Below are 20968 nucleotides of genomic sequence, written 5' to 3'. Positions count from 1 at the left end.
TGCTGTCATTTCACCTCGTATAGCCCTTAAAGGAGAACTACGCTCATCGTGAAAGGTACATTTTCAACCTGGCGTGGCGGGAGGTTGATGGAGCAGAGACAGAGCAATCACGGATCTGTGGCTGAAGGAGTGGGCGTGGCTGAGACGATAAGATAAGGAATCGCAACCGGCAAGTCTACGTGGCTCAAAGTGTCTGTGCCTAAGGCAAAAGCCACATCACTCAGGCACCAATCAGCTCCTGAACCTTGAGCGGTAGGGACACATCTGTTGAAGCTCGAAATACCGACTCGGCCAAAATTGCGACTGCCAACAGCTCTGGAAGCCATCAATCCTTACAACACACGCTTCTGAGGCCCCCCCGACTCTCTCTCCGCGACCGGCTTCCAGCGGCCCTGTCTGATATTCCTTCAACCTTCCGATCAGTTGGACTGAAGCGCATGATTCCCTCTCCCGAACGTCCTCACTCAGCGCAAGAACACACCCCACTTCGCTTCTCGAGGATAGCATCGCATTTCCTTTAAGTTTCTCCCTTGCTGGCATAACGTATAGCTGGTCAACATGAAGGTCGACGTGAAGGTAGGCACCATCTCGATTGAACCAAACTCTCCTATGCCTTTGCATAGATAGGAGCTCTGCTATCCAGTCGCCTTGCAAGTTGCAGCTCTACAGCTTTGGCCAGTCTGTAATCCTGTGAATAGCTTCAGTAGACTGACCTATTTTTTCAGCGGCAATTGTTCGCCCGCAGCGAGCGGGTGAAGGGTATCGACTTCCACCCCCAGGAGCCATGGATCCTCACCACATTGTACAGCGGCCACGTCTACATCTGGTCGTACGAGACGCAGCAGATCGTCAAGACATTCGAACTCACCGATGTCCCTGTCCGAGCCGGTCGATTCGTCGCAAGAAAGAACTGGATCGTGTGCGGTTCCGATGACTTCCAGATCCGCGTCTACAACTACAACACGTCGGAAAAGATCACTTCGTTCGAGGCTCACCCGGACTACATTCGCGCCATCGCCGTCCACCCCACACAACCATTCGTGCTGACTGCCTCTGATGACATGACGATCAAGCTTTGGGACTGGGAAAAGGGCTGGAAGTGCGTACAGGTCTTCGAGGGCCATGGACACTACGTTATGGGCCTCGCTATCAACCCCAAAGACACCAACACTTTCGCCTCGGCCTCCCTAGACCGCACCGTCAAGATTTGGAGCCTCGGCTCCGCGACACCCAACTTCACCCTCGAGGCCCACGAGGCCAAGGGTGTCAATCACGTTGACTATTACCCGCATTCTGACAAGCCCTACCTTCTGACGACGTCTGATGACCGCACTGTCAAGGTCTGGGATTACACCACCAAGTCGCTGATTGCCACTCTGGAGGGCCATACGAATAACGTCTCGTTCGCGTGCTATCACCCCGAGCTGCCCGTCATCATCTCCGGCTCCGAAGATGGAACCATCAGGATATGGCACGCCAACACCTACCGATTCGAGCAGTCTTTGAATTACGGCCTGGAGCGCGCATGGTGTGTCTCTTACCAGAAGGGCAAGCAGGGCGTCGCTGTCGGTTTCGACGACGGCGCCGTTGTCGTGAAGCTAGGTCGTGAGGAGCCCGCTGTGTCCATGGACGCATCAGGAAAGCTCGTTTGGGCTCGTCACAACGAGGTGGTTTCCGCCATCATCAAGGGAGGAGGTATGTTGCGGCGTTTCTGGCCTTGCAGTATTGTTACTAACCGATATAGATGCTTCTATCAAGGACAACGAGCCCATTTCCTTGCCCGTTAAAGAGCTTGGTACCTGCGAAGTATACCCCTCGACCTTGGTCCACAACCCGAACGGCCGATTTGTCGCAGTTTGCGGAGACGGCGAGTACATCATCTACACAGCCCTGGCGTGGCGTAACAAGGCTTTTGGTTCTGCACTGGACTTTGTTTGGGCGTCCAAGGAGAACACTAACGACTTTGCCATTCGGGAGTCGGCGACCAGCGTCAAGGTCTACAAGAACTTTGTCGAGAAGGCAGGCGGTCTTGACGTCGGTTTCCAGGCCGATGGCTTGACTGGTGGCGTTCTTCTTGGTGTCAAGGGCCAGGGTGGCATCTCCTTCTTTGACTGGCAGACTGGAGGCCTCGTCAGACGGATTGAGGTTGAGCCTAGAGAGGTATACTCACTATTTGATGCGCCAATTGTTTTGACGAAGCTAACACGGATTAGGTGTACTGGTCTGACAGCGGCGAGCTGGTGGCTCTAGCTTGCGAGGATACTTTCTACGTCCTGCGGTTCTCGCGCGAGGCCTACGTAGAGGGTGTCCAAAGCGGCCAGGTTGACGAAGACGGCGTCGAGTCGGCTTTCGAGGTCATCACTGATATCAACGAGAGGTATTTGATGCTGCTTTGCTATCTGCAAAAAGGATGGAACTGACACGAATACAGCGTCCGAACGGGAGAGTGGGTTGGCGACTGCTTCCTATACACCAACAGCACCAACCGATTGAACTATCTTGTGGGCGACCAGACATACACCGTGTCTCACTTCGACCAGTCTATGTACATCCTGGGCTATATTCAGCGCGATTCAAGGATCTACCTGGCCGACAAGGATGTCGGTGTCACCTCATTCGCGTTGTCCCTGCCCGTCCTCGAGTACCAGACCTTAGTCCTTCGCGATGACATGGAAACTGCGCAGGAGCTTCTGCCCACGATTCCTGCGGACCAGCTCAACAAGATTGCGCGCTTCTTGGAAGGCCAGGGCCACAAGGAGATGGCGCTGGAGGTCGCTACTGACCCTGAGCACAAGTTCGAGCTGGCTCTTGCCCTGGGCCAACTGGACACCGCCCTTGATCTGGCTAGAGAAGCAGACGTCGAGCACAAGTGGAAGACTGTCGGTGACGCTGCGCTTGCCGGGTGGCAAGTGGCCGTGGCACAGGAGTGTTTTACAAACGCAAAGGATCTTGGATCCCTGCTCCTTCTCTACTCGTCCACGTCGGACCGCAGCGGGCTTTCAAGGCTTGCCGAGCAAGCGCAAGAGGCCGGTGCCCACAACGTCGCATTCAGCTGCAAGTGGCTGCTGGGCGACGTCGCTGGCTGTGTCGAGATTCTTATCAAGACTGGTCGTTTGGCCGAGGCTGTCCTCTTCTCGCAAACATATAAGCCTAGCTTGACGGCAGATGTCGTCAAGGAATGGAAGGATAACCTCGAGAAAAACAAGAAGGGCCGCGTCGCTAAGATGATCGGTGCCCCAGTAGAGGACGAGGAGCTGTTCCCCGAATGGGACGAGTGGCTGCAGCTCGAGAAGCAGGGCGGCACGGCGCCCGAGGTAACTGAGGTCAAGAAGGTCAACGGCACAGAATCACCCGAGGTCGCAGAGGAAGAAGCGGACGAGGCCGAGGAGGAAGTCGACGAGGAAGAGGCCGAGGCGGAAGAGGATGAGGAGTAGGAAGCCGTGTGCTCGGCGTCTCATAACGCAACTTGATTAGGGATAGTGCGGGGATCGCAAAAGGCCTAGATGTCGAAGTTTTGGTCCTGCCTCGACGGGCGTTGACGGTAATGATCATGCCTTGAAAATAAATGGAAGCTGTTTTTTTCGTACGTCATTGCTGCTGCTGCTGCTGCTGCTGCTGCGACTCAATCCGGAGATACCCTGGCCCTACATATTGCGTTCTTATAAATTTCTTTCGAAGACCCTGTGCGCGGCCATTAACTCGAGCGTCATGGAGGCGAGTCAGACTAGTCTTGTCTAACGTGGGCATTGCTGTGCATATAACGTGGACAAGACTGCCGACTTTGCTGAGGGAAGAGTACCTCTTGGGTTCATACAAGTTACACGGCTGTGCTTCCTTGGATCGCTAACTGCCCGGGCTACTTTGTTTGTTCAATAGATCAAGCTGACCTTACCCTTCGAAGATGTCCTCAAAGCCCAGTCCTCGACTCTGTCAATTCCCCACATGGCGGTTAAAACATGCCTCGTGAACTCGTCCACCTCTGCCGCCGCCACCTCCCGCAAGAGCCTTTCTCCGTGGACTGAAGGTATAAAAAAGTCTGGCTCCGTGTCTCCGGCGAGGGCAGGGTTGCCGTCTTTCCGGGCCAAATCCTTGCGACGCATAGCCGCCCATTGGGGCGCCGACATCGCGTCCCACAGCCCGGCTCGGGCGGTGAACTGAGCGTAGCCGGCGCACTCGCCCCAGCGGCCCTTGAGAGCGTAGTAGATGCCGATGGCGCACGATACGAGGATCCATGTACGGCGGATAGACTCGGAGAGAACCCAGAGTTTCCAGACCATGAGGTCCGTTTCAAACGTATCTTGACGTGCATGCTGATCACTGATGTCCTCTGTTGCCGCCGCCGCCGCCGCAGCGGCAGCGGCCGAGGTGGCGACTTGCTGGGAGGCTGAGAGGCTGGGGTTACTCGGGTAGAACTCGGAGGACGGGGGCATCCAGGCCTGCGAAATAGAGTCCACGTCCGCGAGGGCGGACTCCCAGAGCTGTTTGCACCAAAGTTCCAGAGTGGGTAAAAGGTCCTCGGCGGCGGCGCGCTGGCTCACGGAGCCATCATACAGGCGGATGACGGTGTACACGTATAATGCGTGGACGCGGGCCAGATGGTCTTTCGTCTCAAGCACCGTGGCGGAGGGCGTGCCATCGACGCTGACAGCAGGCTGGCTGGCCACGAGGGCCGTGGCGCGCTCGTCGAGGACGCGGTAGACGAATGTTTCATTCAGCGACGTCTTGGCGTAGTACGCCGAGGCCGTGGTGAAGGCGTCCTGGATGCACTTGGGGAGATGGCCGCTCTCGACGTAGAGGCTGCGGTGGATAAAGGGGTTGTGGCCTTCCGTGACCCAGCGCCGGACCCAGGCTTGCTGGCCTCGGTTGAAGTTGGTCATCACGGAGACAGGGTAGCTGGCCTGGGACGGGGTGGGATAGTGCTCGATGCTCCATGTCGAGGGAGTGAGGAACCACTTGCTCTCGTCGAGCGAAGACGCAACTGGGTTCTTGGCGTGCTGTGGGATGTGAGTCTGGGTCGTGGGCTGTGGCGGGCTTCTCGCGGGTAGGAGTTGCGGTGCGGCGAATCCCGAGGCGGCTTGCGGGCTCGGGGCGAAATCCAGGCCCGTCCACGGCATGCTCCAGGCACCAGTCACGAGACTTGCGGCATCGAATGTCAACGTGTCCGCCATCGTGTTCAGGTCGGGCTGTGGTGCGGGAGGCTCGGGGAACGGTCCCTGACGTTGAAGATGCCGCCGTCTCTGTGTTGCAGGGTATCGGCAGTCTATGTCCCTGTCATCGCAGCGGCTACACGAGGGCGCTCCCTTGTCGCAGCGGCGTTTTGATTCTGTACAGGCTATACAAGCCTTCTGCTTGATAATTCTAGCCATTTTTCTTCTTCTAAAATCGGTCGATGAGGGCATCGAATATTGCAACAATGAGTGAAGCCTGCATATGGCATTGGCTGTGGACCTGGACGAGTAGCATCTTGGAATACGCGCAGCTGTTTGTCATCAAGACCTGTCAACGTTATTGGCCCCGCGTCTAAGAAACAAATAAATGCATTGCGGGAATGATGGGTATATTTGTCAGCCGTCAAAGACGCGAGCGCACGCTGCGGATTCGGTGTAAGCAGAAGCAGCCCCTCCCCCAAAACAAGCGCCGGTGCGGGTTTTGCGGGGGTTTGCGGGGGTTTTGCGGGTTTCGGGCGGAAGACTTGCGGAAGAATTGCGGTAAACCAGCGGGAGCCGTGACCGCAAAATGACGACTTGCCAGTCGGAGCCAAACCTTCATCTCGGATGATGACAAACACTGGACCTTTATCGAAAATCCAGTGTCTCGCCATCTTGCAGGGCCGAGACGATAGCATGAACGACTGCCAAAGCCTGGCCGCGACGAAAGGATAATATAAAAAAGATGATTGTCTCCGTGGGCACTCTACAATTTCGAAATCCAACATCAATACCTTATTCATTACTATCCACACTAGAACACCCATCCCAATCGACATATCCTTAGCACAGCAAGTCGTTGAATCCTTAAAACGCCCTACCAGCCAAAGACTCACAATGGACCCATTCTCAGCTGTCGCAAACTCCAATTCCCCCTTCCAAACCGGGATGAACTTTACCAAAACGATCCACAAAAAGCCTTACCCAGCCATCTTACCTTCCCGTCCAGAGCTCTCCCAGAAGGGGCGCACGATCCTCATCACTGGTGGCTCCGCGGGTATCGGCTTTGCCATTGCCCAGAGCTTTGCACAGGCCGGAGCGAAGCGTGTCATCATCCTTGGCCGTCGCCAAAACCTTGTTGATGAGGCCGTCTCCAAACTCGAGAAAGAATACCAGAGCGTTCAGTTCAGTGGGTTCTCAAGCGATGTGAACGACCTCGGAGACAACGAGAAGCTTTGGAAGGGCTTCGAAGAGGATGGGACCGTCATCGATGTCCTGGTGCTTAACGCCGCTAAGATATCCAATGATGGTTCCATTCTGGCTTTGGGGAGGGATTATGTCTGGGACTCCTTTACGATGAACGTCCGCTCGCTGTTGGACCTCTCGGAGAGATTCTACAATCAGAAGAATGGCGAGGGTCGTCAAAAGGTACGTTTCACAATGTCTCCATAGAAAAGAGTACAACGCAACCGATTGACTGATACTCTCCTCCCAGTTTCTTGTCAACATATCCACTGAGGCCATCCATAATTTTCAGAAATCAGGCCCTTGGCCTGCCTACAGCGCCAGTAAGAACGCGGGAACGCTCCTGATCCAGATGATCGCCAAAGACACGCCGCCCGAGGACATGCAAATCATCAACTTCCATCCGGGGTTGGTTCGAACCTCCCTCTTCATCGAAGCTGGAGTCCCAGCAGAATCTCTTCCATTTGATGATGGTGAGCTCATTCATAAAACAGCATGTTCTGGGGGCATCTTTGACTAATTACCTTCGCCTGCAGTTGCTCTGCCTGGAAACTATGCCGTCTGGGCCGCGTCCGAGGAGGCGCGCTTCCTGCATGGCCGCTTTGTCTGGGCGAAGTGGGACGTTGAGGAGTTGAAGACGGGCGAGATAGGGAACAAGATCCGGGAGAATGATCATTACCTCAAGGTTGGTGTTGTTGGGCTTCAAGAGTAATCTGTCACGATAGCTTCGCACATGACTAGCATTGCACAGTAGCCTTCTCATGTGTCATCTCACGTGGCGTGTCATTCATTGCTCGTATTACCTCACTATATATAGAGAAACTCTTTTCATGTCTTCACTTTCATAGACTTAAGTCGTTCATATCCTTATTCTCATATGCCCTGCTGGGTGCTCGAACTCGTGACATAAAGGACCCAACGTATAGGGGCTTGGAACACATTCAGAGCTAGATAGAGGACATTCGGCATCTGAAATAGTAAGGACAGTAACACTGGGGTTTCAATACCTTCTAATGATATATTTCCAAGAGCGTAGATGAAGTTTTCTATTAACATAGCTGTCGTAGAACGAAATCAAAATGATTACTGCGAGGGTTTGCACCACTCATCAAGCCCGTTACTTGAGCGACGTCTAATTTGGTCGTTTAGCAATGAGGTTTTTGAGTAATTAACTACAAACAGCCAACATAATTCTTCGTATCTGGATGCTACTCTGCTTCAAATTGGGGAATTTTAGACCGGTTGGAGTAAAGAGGCTCTGCTAAGTGACCGGAAGGAGGCTTGATTTGCCAAGACAACATGGCTTAGGGCTGTAACAGTAGTTTAAAGAAGGCTGCGGGGACAATAGTCCTGGTTGGAGTCCTGGCAGCTTCTTTTAATCACCCTCCGCCGTAATTATAATTTTAATCTGCTGGTTTGATGAGAGCATCCACATTTGAATCGATCTTGAATGCTGTGACGTAAAACAGCAATTGTTTTGAGTGGCTCCATAATGGACAACTTCTTACCTCAGATATAGCCAAATGACGGGTGCATGGAATTGGGGCACAACAAACGCCATTATCAGGAGCGTAAGCATGTACATGCTGATTCTGCCACTTGGTTATACTTCACGCTCTTTCAAGGCAGCTGAAGAAACACTGACGTTTGATACTTTTCCCTTTCCCTTTGGGACAGATGTAATAACCCAGTTCTGTTCTAGACAGAACAAAGGCTAGCTCGACTACTAGCAGAGCCACTTCCCCCTTTGATTAGTGTTGCTTGCCAAAGGTGCACTAAAGCTTGTTTGAACCAGGAACACTATCTGCCCACACCGGTCACCAAACTGGGTTAGGCATGCAGTATATGGGTGACAAGAAATAAAAACCGTGGTTCGCACGCCTTTACTGTATTGTTGCATCCACACTTGACTATTTACATCCCGGCTCATAATCATCTCTAGCTGCTTGGTCATCTTTGGTGAGCTATTTACAGACTGCAACACGCACCTGATGATCGAGTAATAAGAGATAGAGGATAAACAGCAGGTTGTTTCATTGGACTAGACGTTTGTCATCGTGTTTAGTGATTAAACCTAGTCTAAGAAACACAGATAGGTGGAGCTCCAGCCTAACCGGAAGATCTTCCGACCCCCTGAATTGTGGCCGGCGTTCCTTCTTCGTCCGAGCGTACGCCATGATCCATCGAACATGCAGCTATTCTCCGCACTGACAGTGTCACTCACCTACAAGTCTTTTGATTCTTGGCGACACTTATGATCCTGAGAAGCCTAGCTAAGCACTAGGTGAAGCACAGCCTCGGGTGGCGGCGGCGGGGTTCAGCCAGAAATTCCAATTCTCATGCTTGAAATTAAGCTTCAAAACGGGAGTTAGGGGTAATTTTCAGCCTCAGTGATACTTAAAGAGCCAAATATTGCGCTTCCCAACACCCCATGCTCCTTCATCTTCCCAGCTGCAAATCAGTATCCAAGACGATATCGAGTCCTCACACTCTATTTGTTACCAATACCTCAGTCTTTACCATCCTCATTCTCGTCCTTCGTTCCACAATGTATGTCAAGACCGCCCTTGTCGCCGCTCTCACCGGCTCGGCCACTGCCGTCTTCGATGTCAGACCAGATCGCATCCGCCGTGAGGTGCTCCCCCGTCAAACCGACATTGCTGCCGACCCGTGCCTCAACTTCCTCAACACAGTCTACGCCAACGCGCCCACCCCCCCTCCCAAGATCGTCTCCTACGAGATGACCGCCCCTCATCAGACCGACCCTTGCAGCATCACTGTGCCTGCTGAGCTCAGCGCCGACTACTCCAGCTACACCTCGGAGGTCCTCAGCTGGGTCGACGCCAACTCGGCTTCCATCCAGTCTGCCTTGTCTGTGTGCTCTACAATCACCGACCTTTCCGCCTCTGTCCCTGTCTGCTCGGCTACATCAGGTAGTACTGGAGGCGGTTCTGCCGCCTCTGGTTCTTCATCTCCCAAGGCCACTGAGGGTGGCGACTCGCCCGAGTCCGGAACTGGTGCCGCCGCAGGCAGCAAGGCCACCGGGACCCGCAACAGCCCTTCGCAGGTCACCCCGAATGCCGGGCCGCGTGAGACAGGTATGGTGGCTGCTGCGATTGTGGCCGCTGGGTTCATTGGCGTCGCTGTTTTCTTGTGAATAGGGTCAAAGCATGACGTTGTGCGACTGGGACAGGTCATGGTCCCGTGTAAAGACTTCAAAATTATATACGTGCGCCTGGACTCAAAGTTATTTACAAGAATGTAGTCATCGCCTTTCATATCCTATGTATTGCCCCTTTACTGAGATCGGGAAGCCAGCGGAGCCAAGTCCTTGGTTTCTGCAATAATTTTACATCATAAACCCCTATGCCTACTCGAAAGGTCTGACCTTCCAAGGCGTAGCCACTGCCAAAGGCGTGGTGCATGTTGCCGCCAGCGCGGCTTTGGCCTCGGAGCTATTTGATGATATGCAAGGTGTGCCAATGTCACCCTTTACACCGTCGCAGAGAATGACAGGGTCACCGCCACAAGGGGTGGTAATGTTGAAGTTCTTGAACTTGATGTTGTCGCAGACGGCGTTGGGGTTGGTCGAGCAGGTCAATTTGGCGACGGCTCGGCCGTACTTGCCGCTGGTGTATCCCGAAAAGTTCTCAAAAAGGATGTTGCTAATGTTCATCTGCGAGGGATACGCCGCGCAGGTAGACGAGTTGATGTTGAAGTAGCATGAATCGATAAAGGCCGTATACTCGTTGTTGGCCTGCCAGAAGTTCCGGAAGGTAACGTTGTCGATGAATCCATAGCCAATGTTAGGACCAGCCCAAGTCTTGAGGCGAGCGCCGTGCTGACCGTTGAGCATCCACACGTTTTCTATGACGACGTCCTGCACGAAACTCTTCTCGCCAACGTACTGCCCCAGGGACCCGATGGATTGGCCGTGAGTGCCGTTGCAGTACATGGTGTCGACGTGGACATTCGTCGCGTTGGACTTGGGCGAGAAGCAGTCGTCGCCAATGTTCACCCAGGCGCGCTTAACGCGAACGTCTTCGACGTTGAGCGAGTCGAAGAAATCGGTGTTCTTTGGCTCAGCAGTATGGTTGTTGGTCTCGGCAGTGACGATGACATCAGTAAAGGAGATGTCCTTGGCTGAGGATGACGTTAGCGGTGTTGGAAAGAAGTTTGAAGCCATTGCATAATAGCTTACAAGTGACGATGAAGGTAGTCCAGCACGGGGAATCCTTGAAATGAATGCCCTCAATCGCAAGACCAGTGGCGTTCTCGGCGTAGAAAAGAACGGGACGGAGGTAAGAGTTTGTCGGATCCAAAATCCTTCGTATTGTTAGTGATGGCCTCAGTAGCCGAGGTCCAATACACGACTTACTCGAGACCAGCGAATTCGTTCCACCATCGCTGGCCGTTGCCGTTGAGCACACCCTCGCCATACAGCTTGACGTCCTTGCCTCCCCACTTCCAAAACATGATGGTGTTCTGGAAGGGATGACGGAAGGCGTTGGCTTGCCAATACGGTGTGTCGTTGGTGAACTTGATCTCGCCCTCCCAGTGGACATGTACATCGTTGAGCCAGGTAAGGTCAAGAGGCTTGCCAATGATGAAGGTATTGTTGGCAGGAAGGTACAGAGTACCGCCGTTGTTTATCTGCTTCAGACCCTCGAGAAACTCATCGGAGACATCATCGAGATCGTTTTCAGAGGCGCGGAGGGTGACGGTCTTGCGATGGCAGTCACTGCCGCGTTTCTCGTATGGATGCTTCTCACGGAACTCGGCGACGTTGCGCGGGACGCCGGCCGGAATCTCAGCCGAGAAGGCGAATACGCCGCCGGCAGCTGCCAGAGTGACGAGAAGGGTCAAAACTCTCATGGCTGCGTAGATAACTTGGGCGAGGAGAAAACACTCGAATCCGATGGATTGGCAAGTGGGTAGACAGCCAAGAGTACAGGCTTCTGAGGAGATGTGGTCAGCCTTTCGTCTCGACTCTTGGTGAGCGAGCCTCCTCATATACTTACATCGCTTGGCAATGGACCTGCGTCGCCAAGACAACGCCTATGCCACCCCCCCCCCCCTCTCTCTCCTCTGTCCAACGTTGGCCTATCTTTAATGACCGACAGCACGTTCGCTCAAAAATGATTAACTTTTCAATAAATCCAGAGACACATGGGCGAGGAGTAAGAATTCAGCTGCGGCAATATCGAGCTAGGCTTGCTCCGCCTGTGCAGGTATGTAGAAATGACTAGGATGCACTGCGAAAAGGAGAAACAACACAACCCGTTCCACCAATCATGCCATCGTCTCATTCTTGTTCAGCCTCCAAATCAGCATCCCCGCGTAGAAATCATACCACTGCATCATGCATGTGTTCTACCAGGGCCATGCGCCAGAGGACTAATCTTAAGCCCATCGTGGTGAGGCGGGAAGTTGGGGAAGACGGGGACGAGCGATCCCAGTTGAGGGGAATTCGGGGATTGTGGAGCTAGCCTGCATTCTCTTTCATGGGTCAGATGTGCCTTGGGCTCTATGCCAGCGATTGATTGATGGGATTTTGTCGCCGGAAAAAACTAGCCAACAACTACATGGATTTCACATGCGTCGCTAGCTTTCAGGCCCCTAGCTGAAAATCCGTTTTCCCCAGTGATCCATCACTCTGTTAAAACCCACTTTCATAGAACCATAGTGTTGGTTACACCAGGGATATGGTGATACGGTTAACCGTACGTATCGGTGGCAATTGACGAATAATCGGGGTAACTGTGGTTTCTATTATGCGTGAAGAAAAGAAGGATAACTATCGTGGGTTGGTTGGTTGAATAACCAACTTATTGCCGCAAATCCTCGGTGGATCCGTGGCCAATTATCCGAGAATTCGCCGGCAATGAGTCATCGGGGTTAACCCGATAACTCCGATATTTATCCGCGATGGTCAACATCGCAACACATAGTAATACTGGACTGGGGTGGGGTGATCAGGCTCAGTTCGGAGGTTTAGTTATAAGATTCGATCATACTATGTTTCTAGAAACCTTCTGTTGTGTTGGGTATTGTACATGATACTTACCCTGTGTTTTACCAACTGTGTTAGAGTATTATTGTATTATTGCGTACCTGTGCGACCTTGAGAAGGATCGCCTTGGCAACACACCTTAATGATCATGCTCAGAAAGGTGAGCGAGCTTGCGTTTTCATTCTGATTTTGTGGTCTTGGTACACTAAACATGCGAGGGGGAGATGGGGGGGGGGGCGGTGGATTTCTTGCCTAGATAAGGATATCATGGCGGAAAGGAATAACTAACCCTCACTCAGCTCTTTCACCTTAATCGAACTACATGGTGGTTGCGAGTCCCCTTATACCCTATATACTATTAGTGCCTTGTCTGTTTCCAAGCGAGATAATGCGTAGTATGAACTGCGAAGGGAAGAGCGTGGGGGGTTAGCAAAGGAAGGGGATCCGTTGTTTTACTGATACCGCAAAGCTTCACTCATCTTGTCGTCTTCTAGGCTGCCTAGTCACTTGGAGTCTCTTGGCAAGGATCGAAATCACTATTGCACGGTGATTGCTGAGGGCAATTGCGAACAGGGCGGTTAACACACGTTTTCCAATAAGAGTTCCGAAACAAAATTCACTTAGCCCGAGTCTCGAGTTGGGTGTAAATACTGCTAGGAGATAGATAAAATGTTCAAACGATTAACCCATGAAATGACTGGTGCTAGCTACCAAACACTGATACCATTGAAACTAAGCGCCAAATTCCGCTGGATTTCAGGCCTTACTGACAGCCTGAAAGTCGTCGTACGAGGACATCGCCCATGACCAGGATGCTATGGCATCAAAAAGGGTGGGAGCCTCCAAGTCACTATTAACCAATTGCCTTCCTTTTTTCCTAGGGACAAAAAAAGGATTTTTAGTGGACCTAAAACATAAAGGTTGGACCATGTGACTGTAAGTTAGCTATCCAGGTATGTTTGACTCACAAATGAAGTTGCGAACCAGAATATGCCATAACTCAACATTGTACTGCGTATCCAAGAGCCATGGTTAGAATATTCCTTTCTCCGAAACGGCAAGATCTTCTGCCTATAAATAAGAAATCTTCCAGCTTAGCTCCTGTTGTTGTTTTCTCCTCTCAATCACACATTGCACACTGCACTTCCACTACACTTCACACACTATACTTCCACTACACTCCGCACCCTATTCAAACCCACCGACGCATACAAACAACACGATCAACATACAGAGGTCACCAAGATGCGCTTCCAGCTTCTCATTCTCCTCGCCATGGCCGTGGCAGCCCTCGCTTCCCGAGGCCACCCCCCCGTCCGCCCCATCTTGCCCTCGAAGGACCCGTCACTCTGCATCAAGCGCCTTGAGACTTACCCTTCACGCACTCGCCCGTGGGTCAACATCCTCGGCGGGCAGTGCCTTCAGGCACGCACCTACAAGAGCAAGTATGGCCCGCACAAAGGCGGCTTCTTCTTCGAGACATGCTGCAAAGACAAGAACGACAACTTCGCCGAGCCGACATTCGTAAACGTGGACGAGTGCGTCGTGTTTGATCCCGCCAAGGGCCAGCTGGGCTGGAACAACCTCAACAGCAAGAAGATCCGCGACCACTGCAGCAAGTGCAGGCTCGAACAGGTCGACGAGCCGGAGCAGGGCCAGACCGCGGGTCCTTACCTGAGCTGCGAATGCGTCAAGGAAGACAAGAAAACTGTGAAGGCCAGGCTTTTCCTGGGTTCCGATGGCCGGAGTGCCAAAGAGCCCAAGGACTCGTTCTGGGCCAACGAGAAGGGGCGACTCGTGTGCAAGAAGTGAGGCGCTCAGAGGCACCAGCGCGTCTCAAGAATCAATACTTGGATCATTCTGGATTGTCATGTGGACATCATCCGCCATGGGTACTTTGATGGTGGACTCTCATCGTGGTTTTTGATGGAGAGGGCAACGGCGATACAATGGAGGAGGATCATGTTGCATCCGAAGGAGAATTAATGATATGGGCAAGCCTTCGGTCCAAATACTTTGTTGGCAAATCAACAAGGCGGCGATGCAGTGGAGGAACACGATGCATCTGGGGGAGGATCAGTGACGTGAGCAGGAGCCTTCAGTCCAAATATTTTGTTGGCGATCCGACAAGGCGGTAATTAATCAACAATACAACTTTCATTGATGGGACCAAATCACTCATTTCCTTCTCCGTGTGAGAAACATGCCTGGACGAGCCGAGCAATCAGCCAATCTACATGAGTCTCACTAGTTTATAAAGCCAAGACACGATCAGGGGATGAGTATCTCGTGGCTCACATGGGGTGGGAGGCCGTAACGAGGTAATATGACTCACAGACGATCTCGGACAGCATGTGGGAAGCCGCAAAGGTTGTATTTTTAACCTTGGAAGTTTCTGGTATTAATTCATGTGTTCTTGGTAAAAACGAATCTATGCGCAAGTCTATTCCTGAGTTACCATACAAGAGGGTACGTCTATTTGACAAGTTACCTTTCTGTGCCGTTGAGCCTTGTACTTCCAAGGCCATGCGCAAGACTAAACAGCTGCTGAAGCCATCAATATCAGCTGGGGAAAAAAATAATTAAGCGGAGGCACAGTGTCCACCGTCGACGCGCAGGTCGGCACCAGTCATGAAGGAGCTTCCCTCAGACAAGAGGAAAACGGCCGGGGCCTTGAAATCCTCGGGTGTACCTAGGCGTTGCAGCAAGGCTCCTCTCATCCACGTCGTCTCGACATCGGGCTCGGCCTGCAGGAGTTGGTCGGTCATGGCGGTTCTGATGTACTGGGGTTGTGTTAGTCACAGAACGGGAAATACGAAGAAGATGCCACTTACACCTGGGGATAAGGTGTTGACACGGATGCCGTATTGGCCCCATTCCTGGGCAACAGATCGGCACATCTGCTGCACAGCTGCTTTACTTGTGTTGTAGGCACTGCATGTCAATCCCTGCCAAAAGTAATTAGAACAACACTCGACTCGACAGGTCCACATCCCTCCGAAGGTGTAGTGAAGGAGGAGGAGGAGAAGCAAGAAACTCAAAAGCTTACTCGGTTGGCGATCTCGCCCGACATGCTCGAGATGAGCAGAACACTGCCCTTGCTCTTGCGGTTGACGAGGATGCGGGCGGCGTGCTTGGCCGTCACGAAGACACCGACGACGTTGACCTTTTGTATCCGCTCAAAGTCGGTGACGGGGTAGTCGAGGGCGGGGATCTTTTGTTGGATGCCGGCGCAGGCAATGGCGCCCCAGAAGGGGGCGCCGCGCTTGTCTGCGTCGTCGGCGATTTCCTCGAAGACATGCTGAGTGGCGAGCTCGTCGGTGATGTCGCACTTGTGGTATGTGATAGACAGGCCGTTGTCCGTGGCGAGCTTGTTAAGGTGAGCCCACTCGACGGGTGAAGGCTCGGGGAGGATATCGAGACAGGCGGCGTGGCCTCCGGCTTCGAGGATGGCGAGGGCGAAGGTGATGCCGAGGCCGCGGCCGCCGCCGGTAACAACAACGGTCTTGTTGGCGAGGGAGAAGAGTTGGGGTGTTGTGATGGAGGAAGCGAGGGGGTCCTTGGACTTCGGAAGCGGATAGACGGGCTCAATGGGGAGGTCCATATCGCCAACTGTTACGGGGGGCATCTTGACTGAGGTGGTCTTTGGCGGGGTATCTACAAGAAAGAGAGAGTATCCGTACAACGAGATGGATGTACTACGAAGGGAAATTGCTGCAAAGATATTACGGTTCACGGGTAAACACGTCTAGACCGAGCGAAGTCGAAGGCTTGTAAAGCGAACCGACGGCAGGAGACACGAAGCAATAGAGCAACATCACCAGTTACAGGGTCCTTGCACTGGACTGGACCGCTTTTGTTGTGTTTTTGAGACAGCGTTCGGCGTTGGTGGGGGAAGTTGAAGGGTAAGTGTAAGCGCACTTGGTGGAAGGAACCTCCGGACGTGCCAGATTGATTGACGGGGGGCAAGGGGGGCGGGTGCATGCGGAACCAGGAGAAGCACTCGGAAAGCCTGCTGTTGGACAGAGGGAAGGCGAAAGGTGTCAACTGAACTCGATGGACGTGGAAAAAAAAAACATGTACCTGTAGGTATAGAGCAGAGGGATCGATGATTTGTCTGTCCATCATCAGAGACCCGCGAGGTATGATGGTTCCATTTTAGCATAAGTGCCAGCGAAAAACAAGTTTAAGCAAAGTTAATTAAGTCTCAGACGGGATGAACAAGACAAGACAAGGGAAAAGGAAGCGGGACGGAATTGGTGTAAGTGTACTTGTCCGAGAAGGGGGGAGGCCGAGTTCACATGGGCCACCGTACGGAGGAGCGTGTCAAAAGTAATGATCCATAATGCCAAGGCCCACCCCCTGTTAATTAACAGGGGTAAATGCAGGGGTGCCCTCCCTGGTTAATTACAGCCACCATTTCATATTGCAGCTTAGCAGGTTATTTAGTTACTCTTAATGTTATTAAATTACTAATAGATTATTAATAATAGGGATTATTTACTGTATTTAACCTCTAACTAATACTTGCTAGTATACTAGCCCTCCTAGTATTTATTACCCTTATTAAGGGTAATAATAGCCTTAATATAGGCTAGTATTTATTTAATCTAAGCCTAGATTTTTTCCTAAGGTAGTACCTACTAGCACTATTACTAGGCCTATATAGTAGTAACCTAGTTAACTAGAGCCCCTTTTCTTATTATAAATTACTTTATTTATAGCTAGTAAGGCTTAATGAAGTTAAGGTTAAGGCTATTACTATACTAAAGTAACTTCTTAATATTATAGGTAGTATATATATAGTAAATATAGTAGTAATTATAAAAAGGTGCTTTATTTTTTTAAATAATAGTACTAAGTAAGTAGTTATTAGTAATAAAGAGAAAAAGCTTAGGTAAAAAAATCTTCTTTTAGTAATAGTTATTAGTATATAGGTAATATAGCTAGAGGCAGTAGGTTATATAATACACTGCCTACTAGTAGAATCCTCTACCTTTGCCTATACGCAAGGGTACTACTACACTTATACTCCTACTTTACCTTATTAACTAGTTAACTATTAATAACTATAATTTAACTACCTTTTCTTAACCTTTATAATATTATAAGATATAAGATTTTATTAATTAACTAGTAAAAACTAATATTAATTAATAGTTAATTATTACTAATAACTAGTAATTAATAAGGCTTACTATTATAGAAGTTTACTTAGCCTACTATAACCTAGTAGACTACTAACTAAGTTAAGTATTATTAAGGCTACTTTACCTCTATAAGAAACACTATAGTATTTATTATACTATTAGAACCTCTTTAATAAGTAAAAATCTTTTTATACTAACTATAGTACTATTAAAAAGAAATACTTAAGTAGTAATAATTACTACTTTATTTAACTTTCTTTTTATCTTTATATTTACTTCTTTAGAAAACTATCTTTATTTACTTATATATATAAAACTAACTTAGTACTATCTAGACTTATAAGTATAAGTTATATTAAAAAAAACTTATTACTTAATTACTACTATAAAAGTTATATAGTAATTACTACTAATTAACCTTAATAACTAACCTTATAATAAGTTAATTTAGTAGTACCTTATACTCTAAGGTGTTTACCTTTATAGTAAGATATATTAACTATAAAAGTATAGCTAAGAAATTCTTTTAATAAGTAAGACTTTTTTACTATTTACTTTTACTTTACTTATTATATAGCTAAATAGGCTAAATATACCTTTATAGGTTATAAGCTCTAGAGGGACTTTTAATATTACTTTAATAGATAAGATAAAGCCTTCTTTAGTACTACTAGTAAAACACTACTATTAATTTTTTATAACTTCCTTTTTAACTAAGGTATCTTTATACCTAAAGACTATTAATAGATTACCTTATACCTTTATTACTATTATTAATAATAATAAGTTTTATATATAGATAAATAAAGAAGTTAAAAAGTATAGTATAAGTTAGTAATATTTAATAAGCTTATTAAAATATATAATAGCTTTTAAATAATATTTAATATAGTTATATTAGCCTAGAGTAGTATAAGTAAAAATAGTAATAGTAACCTATTACCTATATAACTAAATAAGCCTAGTAATATTTATAAACCTTAAGTAATAACTAGTAATAATATAGGCCTAACTTAATAAATAAGTATAAAAGTTATAGTAGTAAAAGTAGTAAACCTTAGTATTACTATAGTAGACTTAATTTATATAAGATTTACTACTTTTTTATATAATATAATATAAGGACTATTTTAATAAGATAATAGTTTATTATTCTTCTTTACTTATTATTAACTATAGTAAAACCTTTTACTTACTTATATACTAATCTTATAGAACCCTAAGGCATAAGATAACTACTACTAATTAAGAATAATACTATTAGTAACTATCCTTTTCCTTAGTAATTAAGTACCTTAACTAAAATTATTACTAATAAATCTAAGTATACTAATAAAATATATAATATATTTAACGTTAAGTTAAACTTATTCTATAATAACTATAGTAAAATTAGTATTAAGAGACACTAATAGTATTAGCCTTTTTATTAATACTTAAAGGTAAAGCTTTTATCTTTTATTTTACCTAAATTAGTAGTAAGAATATCTAAGACCTTACTACTATAGTTACCTAAATAAAAGCTTACTTTAAGAGCCTTAAAGTTATTTAGATATACTTTACTAAGTAGTAAAATACTACCTTTTACTATATTATATATAATAACCCTAAGAAAGTAAGCTTAAAGTACTTAAGAAGCTTATTAATAAACTTACTTTTATTTAATAAGTGCTACTTAATAGCTACTATAATAATAAAGTCCTTTAATCTTAGCTATTAAATACTTACTCTAGAGTTTATAAGTATAAATTATACTTATTTAATCTAGTGTTTATATTAGAAGAAGTCTATAACTAACTATAGTTATTAGTAAGTACTATAATAAAATATAATAATAAGTTAGTTAGTACTAAAGAGACCTTAATAATTAATACTAGGTTAACTATACTTACTATAGCTAAAGGTATAACTAGTAATTTAGTAATAACTATAGTAATAGTAACTATTATAGTAATAATAATAGTAACTATAATACTAAGAAGTACTATATCTACTATAAGCTAGGTTATTAGTTAATAAAATATACTACTAATAAGTAATATAAAGTATATTAATAATTTAAAAATAACTACTAAGTAAAAGACTTTTTACTAACTATATATTAAACCTTTTTTACTAGCTATAAAGGTAGTTACTTATAAGAAAAAGAAGGTAATAAAGATAATAAAGACCTTAGTTACTACTTTAAGGTAACTATACTCTTAAAAGTAGCAAAAATAAACTAGAAGGTAATACCTTTTATATCTTTACTATATTCTTTAGTAGTACTACCTTTAGTAATAATAAGCTTACCTTTAGCCTAGCTAACTAAGCTATTTATTACTAGTTAATAAAGGATAACCTTAATATAGTATTATTAGATATAGTAACCTCTTTTATATTAGATTATTATTATTAGGTACCTTTTAAGGTATTTTACTAATATAAGTATAATAACCTTTTTACTACTAGTTACTTATAAGTAACTATATTATAATAGATTTAACTATTAGTAACTATTAATACTACTACTACTAGCTAAGTAAAGATCTAGTTTAATAGTAGTAATACTATTTACTTAAAGGCACTATTATAGTTAGTATACTATTTAGGCTTATTACCTTTTATATAATACCTATAAATATACTCTTCTTACTTTACTTAGTAAATATAGATTAACTACTTATTTACTTTAATAACCTTATAAATACCCTTTAATAAGATAATATTATAGTACTAGTTATATAAAAATAAGGGTATCTATAAATACTCTTTAGCCTACCTAAATATAGCCTTACTAGTTACTACTTAACTAATATAGAGTTATAATAACTTTACTAATAATTTAGGCACTTATTAGTCTATTATTTTATAAGGTTCTTTATAAGGCTAGTTATAAGGTTAAAGTTAAAGCTATTAAGCACTTAACTAAATACTACTATTACTACTAGCTCTATAAGAAGACACCTTTATAATTTAAATTTACTTTATATAATAACTATTCTTTTAACTATAAGGTTATTATTAATATTATATACCTTAAAATAACTAACTAGTTCTTTATATTATTAATACTATAACTAATTTTAATATAGTATACTTTCTTTATAATATTTCTATAAAGACTATATAAAAGTATTTATTACTACTAGATTAATGTCTACTAAGGACCTTTAGACTAAATTATTACTAACGTAGGCAAGAACTTTACTATAACTAAATTTTATATAAAGCCTATATAATAGGCGTTAAAGTTAAGATTATTTTATTAAAGTATACTATAGTATTAAAAAGGTTAAATAATACTGTATAGTACTCTAATAGGCCTATAAAATTATATATAAAAAGTACTTAACTACTAACTAAGAATCTATCCTTTAAAGTATAGTTAAAGTAGTTAATAATACTATAGGCCTTAATAGCCTTATACTAAC

The 20968-nt window shown here is 46.5% G+C and overlaps 7 protein-coding genes across 7 annotated transcripts; 4 read left to right on the top strand and 3 right to left on the bottom strand.

The window, feature by feature from the left end:
* The first annotated feature begins 442 nt into the window (after positions 1-442).
* On the top strand, positions 443-3652 carry LY79DRAFT_46231 (coatomer WD associated region-domain-containing protein). The gene is made up of 5 exons (XM_060553195.1): positions 443-576; positions 726-1695; positions 1745-2160; positions 2214-2377; positions 2432-3652. Exons 1-5 carry the CDS (start codon positions 559-561, stop codon positions 3432-3434), a joined length of 2571 nt encoding a protein of 856 aa, XP_060408376.1. The 5' UTR covers positions 443-558; the 3' UTR covers positions 3435-3652.
* Positions 3553-5505, bottom strand: LY79DRAFT_570126 (uncharacterized protein). Its single transcript, XM_060559121.1, has one exon. It carries the CDS (start codon positions 5397-5399, stop codon positions 3870-3872), a length of 1530 nt encoding a protein of 509 aa, XP_060408375.1. The 5' UTR covers positions 5400-5505; the 3' UTR covers positions 3553-3869.
* Positions 5506-6044: 539 nt separating this feature from the next.
* On the top strand, positions 6045-7104 carry LY79DRAFT_527243 (short chain dehydrogenase; the record flags this gene model as incomplete). The annotated part of the gene is made up of 3 exons (XM_060555913.1): positions 6045-6575; positions 6643-6865; positions 6929-7104. 3 exons carry the CDS (start codon positions 6045-6047, stop codon positions 7102-7104), a joined length of 930 nt encoding a protein of 309 aa, XP_060408374.1.
* A 1836-nt stretch (positions 7105-8940) lies between these two features.
* LY79DRAFT_674117 (infection structure specific protein) lies at positions 8941-9549 on the top strand (the record flags this gene model as incomplete). The annotated part of the gene is made up of 1 exon (XM_060564256.1): positions 8941-9549. One exon carries the CDS (start codon positions 8941-8943, stop codon positions 9547-9549), a length of 609 nt encoding a protein of 202 aa, XP_060408373.1.
* A 213-nt stretch (positions 9550-9762) lies between these two features.
* Positions 9763-11267, bottom strand: LY79DRAFT_594415 (family 28 glycosyl hydrolase; the record flags this gene model as incomplete). Its single annotated transcript, XM_060561683.1, has 3 exons — positions 9763-10535; positions 10594-10718; positions 10771-11267. 3 exons carry the CDS (start codon positions 11265-11267, stop codon positions 9763-9765), a joined length of 1395 nt encoding a protein of 464 aa, XP_060408372.1.
* Positions 11268-13650: 2383 nt separating this feature from the next.
* On the top strand, positions 13651-14217 carry LY79DRAFT_594414 (uncharacterized protein; the record flags this gene model as incomplete). The annotated part of the gene is made up of 1 exon (XM_060561682.1): positions 13651-14217. The coding sequence occupies one exon, from the start codon at positions 13651-13653 to the stop codon at positions 14215-14217; it is 567 nt and encodes a 188-aa protein (XP_060408371.1).
* Positions 14218-14987: 770 nt separating this feature from the next.
* On the bottom strand, positions 14988-16033 carry LY79DRAFT_584153 (short chain dehydrogenase; the record flags this gene model as incomplete). The annotated part of the gene is made up of 3 exons (XM_060560377.1): positions 14988-15188; positions 15240-15353; positions 15455-16033. The coding sequence occupies 3 exons, from the start codon at positions 16031-16033 to the stop codon at positions 14988-14990; spliced, it is 894 nt and encodes a 297-aa protein (XP_060408370.1).
* Positions 16034-20968: the final 4935 nt, after the last annotated feature.

This window comes from Colletotrichum navitas (genome assembly GCF_030913465.1).
Source record: "Colletotrichum navitas strain CBS 125086 chromosome Unknown LY79scaffold_108, whole genome shotgun sequence".
NCBI classification, from domain to species: Eukaryota; Fungi; Ascomycota; class Sordariomycetes; order Glomerellales; family Glomerellaceae; genus Colletotrichum; species Colletotrichum navitas.
The sequence above is the reverse complement of the archived record's forward strand: the minus strand, read 5'-3'. Positions and strand labels throughout refer to the sequence as shown.